Source organism: Arachis ipaensis, chromosome B02 (genome assembly GCF_000816755.2).
Source record: "Arachis ipaensis cultivar K30076 chromosome B02, Araip1.1, whole genome shotgun sequence".
NCBI lineage: Eukaryota > Viridiplantae > Streptophyta > Magnoliopsida > Fabales > Fabaceae > Arachis > Arachis ipaensis.
Window position 1 is genome coordinate 102,773,149 of NC_029786.2, and position 7,530 is coordinate 102,780,678.

General features: G+C 39.3%; 1 protein-coding gene and 1 pseudogene across 1 annotated transcript; both read right to left on the minus strand.

Annotated features, from left to right (window-relative positions):
* LOC110269320 overlaps nucleotides 1–2,885 on the minus strand; it is a 13,290-nt pseudogene extending 10,405 nt beyond the window's left edge.
* Nucleotides 2,902–7,240, minus strand: LOC107626074 (crooked neck-like protein 1). The gene is given in 9 exon segments (XM_021116435.1): nucleotides 2,902–3,283; nucleotides 3,382–3,577; nucleotides 3,674–3,866; nucleotides 4,036–4,254; nucleotides 4,339–4,483; nucleotides 4,980–5,045; nucleotides 5,149–5,765; nucleotides 5,939–6,614; nucleotides 6,905–7,240. Coding segments are annotated over 8 exon segments (2,094 nt in total). The 5' UTR covers nucleotides 6,479–6,614; nucleotides 6,905–7,240; the 3' UTR covers nucleotides 2,902–3,165.

A 7,530-nucleotide genomic window follows, 5' to 3' on the forward strand; every position in this document is an offset into this window, starting at 1 on the left:
CAGGACATTACATTCAATAGCTAAATTGATGAGAATCAATCAGCTTTTGTGATGGTGGGAACATCACCTTGAAACTCTAGGATTCATTCTTAAAAATTCTGAAGAAAAGATACCTAATCTAAGCAACAAGATGAACCGTCAGTTGTCCAAACTCGAACAATCCCCGGCAACGGCGCCAAAAACTTGGTGCACGAAATTGTGATCATCAATAATGGTGCCAAAGGACTTGGAGCTCTCAAACGTGAATCACACTTTGTCACAATTCCGCACAACTAACCAACAAGTGCACTGGGTCGTCCAAGTAATACCTTACGTGAGTAAGGGTCGATCCCACGGAGATTGTCGGCTTGAAACAAGCTATGGTCATCTTGTAAATCTCAGTCAGGCGGATTCAAATGGTTATGGAGTTTAAAGTGATGAAAATAAACATAAAATAAAGATAGAGATACTTATGTAATTCATTGGTGGATTTCAGATAAGCGTATGAAGATGCTTTGTTCCCCTTGAACCTCTGCTTTCCTATTGCCTTCTTCCAATCATTCATACTCCTTTCCATGGCAAGCTTTATGTTGGGCATCACCGTTGTCAATGGCTACATCCCGTTCTCTCAGTGAAAATGGTCCTGATGCTCTGTCACAACATCAGCTAATCAGTTGTCGGTTCTCGATCATGTCGGAATAGGATCCATTGATCCTTTTGCGTCTGTCACACGCCCCACAATCGCGAGTTTGAAGCTCGTCACAGTCATCCCTTCCCAGATCCTACTCGGAATACCACCGCATAAGACTTATCAAAGATGAAAATACAATAGCAAAAGGTCCTATTTATAGAAAACTAGTAGCCTAGGGTTACAGAAATCAGTAATTAATGCAGAAATCTTCTTCCGGGCCCACTTGGTGTGTGCTTGGGCTGAGCATTGAAGCTTCCATGTGTAGAGACTTTTCTTGGAGTTAAACGCCAGCTTTTGTGCCAATTTGGGCGTTTAACTCCAGCTTTTGTGCCAGTTTTGGAGTTAAACGCCAGAATTCTTGAGCTGACTTGGAACGCCTATTTGGGTCATCAAATCTCGGGCAAAGTATGGACTATTATATATTGCTGGAAAGCCCAGGATGTCTACGCAATTGAGAGCGCGCTAATTGGGCTTCTGTAGCTCCAGAAAATCCACTTTGAGTGCAGGGAGGTCAGAATCCAACAGCATCTGCAGCCCTTTTTCAGTCTCTGAATCAGATTTTTGCTCAGGTCCCTCAATTTCAGCCAGAAAATACCTGAAATTACAGAAAAATACACAAACTCATAGTAAAGTCCAGAAGAGTGATTTTTATTTAAAAACTAATAAAAATATAATAAAAACTAATTAAAATATACTAAAAACATACTAAAAACAATGCCAAAAAGCGTATAAATTATCCGCTCATCAGATGTCTTTTCCTTAACTTTTGTTGAACGCAAAAATCCATGACGAGCATTCTATGTTGTGTTGTTAAACTCTCTCCCGAAATAATTTACAATTAATGCAAAATTTCTAGTCGACTCTTTTCTACAAGAAGAAATCGATTTGAGAGCTTGTCATGCCACTCTTATAGGTTATAAGATGTTCGTCTCTCTTTTTAAAACATGTATTTGCGATGAGAAGATCAAAAGTTGAGAAAAAGTCCAAGATAGTTTTACCCTCGGCATTGATCAATCCGAAACCATGGCCTCCGTAAATACTTTCATACCCGGTCACTTCTCTTCCACCATGGCCATTTAAATCTCCTCCTAAGAAAATCTTATCTCCCGATGGTATGTCTTGGACTAAACTCTCTAGATCCTCCCAAAATCTTATCTTGTGTTGTTCGTCCGAACCCACTTGCAGTGCGTAGACGCTAATCACATAAAAAGTACCTCCCTCCACCATAAGTTTGATAGAGATGATCCGATCTCTCACCCTCTTGACATCCACTACATCCTTCTTCCACTGCTTATCCACAATAATACCCACTCCATTCCTATTCTTCACATTTCCTGTATACTAAAGTTTGAATCCGGAAGTATCCAACTCCCTAACCTTCACACCAACCCATTATTTCTTGTAGGCACATAATGTTAATCCTCCTCCTTGTCATGGTGTCCACCACCTCCATGAATTTTCCTATTAGAGTGCCTATGTTCCATGTCCGAAATCTCAACCTTCTATCACTCCGATCTTTACCTTTTACTTTGTGAACTAGCTTATTTACCCTCATCCGTTCACGAAAATGTGGGAACTCTTGCTCATTTAACACTACATCCGGACATCGATGCAGTGGCCCTTGCTCATTTGACATTGTACTCGAGCCATACAGCGCGTTGCTTCCGGACAACAATCTAGCTTTAGCGCAATAACGCCTTTGATTCATGTCATGAAGATTCGACTAAGTTTCTATATTGGTTGTCGAAAACCTAACACAACCCTCCTCTTTTATCCGGACTTGGGACCGGCTATGTATCACAAGTGTAACTTAGGCGGAGTTATCTCAAATTTTTTACCATTTGCTAATTAACGATAGAGAGGGAGAGAGAGAGGGGGAGAGGAAGAGAGAGAAAAAGAGGGAGGAAAAGAGAGAAGGTAACTACTTGGTAACTGCCATAAGCTTGTTGTTTTTAAGTTTTGTTTCCATCTCAAATTCTTAACCATTTGCTAATTAACGATATAATAATAATAATAATAATATAAAAAAATTCATAAAGACAAGAGAAAGCAAGTAGTGAAAGAAGCTAATGTAACTTATGAAAAAATATAGAGTATTAATATACTATTTGTCAACTTATTGCCAATAATAATTAATTATCATATTTTAATTACAATTAACATTGACACATTCAGGAGACACATCTACAAAGACACTTTCATTAGACACAGTCATAAAAAAGACATTTCTATTAGACACATCCACAAAGACACTTCCATTAAACATAATCATAAACAAGAGTTGGCAAAAGTTGGTAAAATCCTTGTTAGTTTGGGGTTGACTTAATTATTTTATTTTATTTAAGGGTTAATACTTAATACTAGCTATATCTTTTTTAAAAATTTTGATAGGTAAAAGTATTCAACAGTTTCGATTTTAACAATAACCCATCCCTAATCACTCCAACATATATATACATGTTACAAACAAGACAAAAGATGAAAATATTGTTAGTTCAGTTGTCGCCAGAAGACAATTTTTGCTTCTTCTTCCACTGGTATGCAGCTTCTAAGATCTTAAGATTAGTCGTCTGAATTTCTTCAGGGAACAAATAGTCGATATTTTCCCCAATTCTGCCAAATCAAAAGAACAGGAGTTAATATGAAATCTAGTAAAGGCTTTTATAACCAGAATGGCAAAAATAGAATATTGACAGTAACAAAATACAAACCTGGCAGAACCATCTTCAGTAGTAACTTTTCTTCTCTTTTTGAGCTTCTTCGGCAGCTTAGACTGGACTAAGCTAATATCACCAAGCTCCCCAGAAGAAGCCTCCATGTTGAGCCATTTCTCCAATAGCATTGCCCTTTCTTCCTTCAGTTCCGGAGCTGACGATCTGAAGTAGTTAAGAGCTTCCTCAAACACCCCTGATTTAAGCACGAAACAAAAGTAGAGTGAATCAGGATATCATTCCAATTCAGATAAAAGAATAAACAAACAACAAAAGCATCGGGATCACATACTTCTAGCACGCTGAAGGCATTCCCTCCCTTGCTCTTCTTCTGTCAAGTCTAAACTGTTCTGATCTATTGCTGTAGCCTCGAATTCCACATAGCTTATCCATACCTTCAAGTGCTTTGTTTTATTAAGAAGCCTTTCATAAAGCGCTCTTGCTCTCTCAAATTCACCTTCTGCAGTCTCAAAGTCAATATATGCCTGATTTGAAATCACAAATTGATAGACAGGTTAGCACAAAAATGCACATAGCATATTAGAAAAATTATGCATTACATAAGATGTCATAATACATCAGAGAAAAGAAATGATGAAAGAATGATATAACAAGAATGGTTAGGCATTGATTGGTACAAGGCATTAAATGTACCTTCCACAATAGCTCAGGCATATCCAATGCTGGTTGAGCGATTGCAAGCTCGAATATTGCTCTAGCTCGATCAGTCTCAGATAAAGATCTCTCCAATTCTGCATACTTGCTCCAAGCATAGCAATTTTCAGGCGACCACTCCAGATACTTTTCATATAGTTTTCTGCATCTATCTATGTTACCAAGCTGCAGTTCTATCTCTATATACTTCTTGAAAATCTGTTGTCCAGTGAGCAGGGCTGTGTAAGATAACCATGCTTCAATAAAAAGACATCATTGCATTTACATCAGCATATATATTACCTTGTCTTTTGGAGCCTTTCCAATGGCATTTCCTAATATCTGTCAAGCACCCTTGAGATTCAGCTGACGTATTTCAAACTGGGCTGCTAGAAGCCATATCTTTGCAAATGAAAACTTACTATGTGGTATCAAGTTGAGACACTCCCTATAAGAAAGAAAGCCACAGAGAGGAGCAGCAGTGTCAATATACAATACAAAAGATCAACACTGGAGTTTGGCTTCAGTTCCACAGATGTTGTGATATTCATTCATAATTATTGAAATTGCAGTGCTATGACCATTATCCAAATCAAATCACTATATGTTAGACAAGGTTATGCTATATCATAAAGCTAATTATCATGGTAACTCCAACCAGTCAATTTGATAGGGTTCAAAATTGAATCTATTTGAGTCTACAGTATCTTGAAGCACATAAGATACTTTAAATGCAGTACATATGCTAATTGAAGTAACACATTCTCTTTAGACTTGAGTCCACCTATTCACTAATACCAAAATTACGAAATTTATGAGCAATTTTATTTTATTATAAGAACTTAAAGATTGAAGCAAGAGCCACAAACAGATGCGAACATTATATTGAAATTTAGAAGAATTCCAAATTTAATTTCTGAACTTCAGTATTACAAGGCACAAACCTGTATACATCTCTTGTTCGATCCACATCTTCAGCATCAAGCTCTTTGTAGAGTGCATAATTAATCCTAAGTAACACAGACAAATGGCAAATATTAGGGGGCAAATGAAAAAAGTAAAAATCCCGAATAAAAACACATTAAGGAATAAAGTTAGTCGAATCAAACAAACCACAAATAGATATATCGCTGCCAGAATCGCTTCTCCTCTGCAGGAGGAACATTGGCTATAGCTCTCTCATACACCTCCTTGATCCTTTCCTTATTGCCCACACTCTCCTCCAATCGTATATAGTCAAACCATGAATCATAGTTCAACGGATTTTTCCTCACTTCATCCTCATACTGAAACCTCCTTTTTCCGACAATAGCATCCTCAATCCCTTCCCTGTCACCATACTGCTTCTCAAATGCCACAAATTTACGGTACAAGTCTTCTGCCCTCCCCTTGGGAATATGATCAAGAGCAAACTTATATATACGCCTTGCACGCTCAGTCTCCTTACATCTCTCCTCAAACTCAGCAAAAGCAACAAACAGCTGCTCAGCTTCCTCATCATCAGCAAGCTTCTCCACCGCTCTCTCATAAACATTCCTAGCCTTTGCCACCTCCCCATTCTTCATCTCGAACTTGGCATGCCGAATCCACGCCCCAACCCTAGGGTGGCACTGCACAAAACGCTCGAATATCCCCCTGGCTCGCTCAATTTCATTGTACCTAAGCTCAAACTTGATGTAAGAGAGCCATCCCTGCTGATCAGGCATCCACTTCATCCACCTCTCGAAAACCTGCCATTGTGAAAAGTCAAGTTGCTTACTCTTCATATAATCAGTAATATTTGTTAGCTATTAATTGTTTCAACTTATGCAGCAGTAGCATTAGAGACATATAAAGTGTGATGTTATATAAACTGTAATCCATGTGTGAGTAATTTAATTCAGTTCATTCACTCATAAAATACCTGTCTGGCACCAGCAACATTGCCAAGCAGTTCCTCCATATGTATATACTTGTACCATAACTGGTCGACCCTCGGTAGGCGGGTGACAGCGCGGTTCCACACGTTTCGCGCATGGTTGATGAACTTGTTCTTCATCTCCATCTCTGCATACTTGAGCCAAAGGGTGTGGTTCTTGTTGTCAACTTCCAGTGCTTTCTCCCAAGCAGAGCGTGCTCCCTTGAAGTCCTTCTGAGACTCTTCCCACTGTGCATACTTAATCCGCACGCCAATGTTCCGTCTCACACGCCGAATCAAGTCCTCAAACTCTTTTCGCTTGCGGAGGCGGTACTCGCCAAGCTCAGTGGCATCGGGGATCTTCTGCTTTGGCGGGCGGATTTCAAGCTCTTGCCGCTCCCGAGCCTCCCGGAGAATCTGCTCCGCTGTGATTTGAATCGGAGCAGGTGTCTTGTTCTTGACCCGCGTTGGCCGTGGAAGCTTCACCTCCGTGTCCTTGAGCGTGAGGTAACCCAATGTTGAGTCTGCTTCTTTTGACAAAGACATCGCCCCAGTTGAAAGGTGCAGTAAAACGAAGGATTTTGCTGTAAGAAAATCGCGGTTGCGGAATTTAAAGCGTTTGTTTAGTCAGCTACAATTTCTTTGTCCAGCTGGTTTGAACTTCAGATGTCCTGTGTTCCAGCTGCATTATAAATTACAAATTGAAAGTTGAATTCAGCAACACAGATCACATAACAATAGCAACGGCAATTCACATAACAAATGCTAAGTTGAGTTCTTCTTTTACATTATCTTGATGATGTGCCAGGTTCCAAAAGCATCAGTATGTGGTGAGGGCAAATCATTATGAGGGAAAATTCTAACTAGTTACTTAAAATTAGAATAATTTTAAACAAATGCTATATCGAATTATCAACTTTGAACTTCAGAAAAATTAACTAGCAAATAAGGAAAAATAACAAGGTTTTGTACCTATCTGGCTAGAACGGCAACAGTCGAGAGAGAAAGAGAGGAGAGCAGAGGCATAGCTCCGAAGGAAAGAGCAGAGTGGATAAGGAACGGCGGCAAAGGCGGTGGCGAGGCAGACGCAAAGGCGGCGAATGACACCAACAACACGACCCTGGGGAGTACCTGGCGGCGCGATTGAGAAGCCTTGGCGACACTGTGGCGCGCCTTGATCGACGGGATCCTTGGCGGTACTGCCGGCGGCGGGGTTGACGGGAGGATTCCTTCACTGCTCGAGCTCAGGCTAGAGGAGAAAGGAGAGACTGAGACTGAAAATTGAAATAGGAGGGGGTTAGGGACTCGCGGTATAGTTCTAAACTTAGGAGTATTTTAATAATTTCAATTTCTAGGCTTAAAGTAGTTTTTTTATATTTTTTTTTTTATATACGAAAGAAAGGAGACTCGAACTCTAAACCTCTTAATTGAGTATGAGGAGATTGTGTCATTTGAGCTATAAGTCTATAACTCATTGGCTAGGCTTAAAGTAGTTTAATTGTAATTAAAACTTAAATTTGATTTTAGAAAGATTAAGATAAAATAACTTTGTAGTTAAAGATTAAATTATCTTTTTAAAATTTATTTTTTTTAATTGT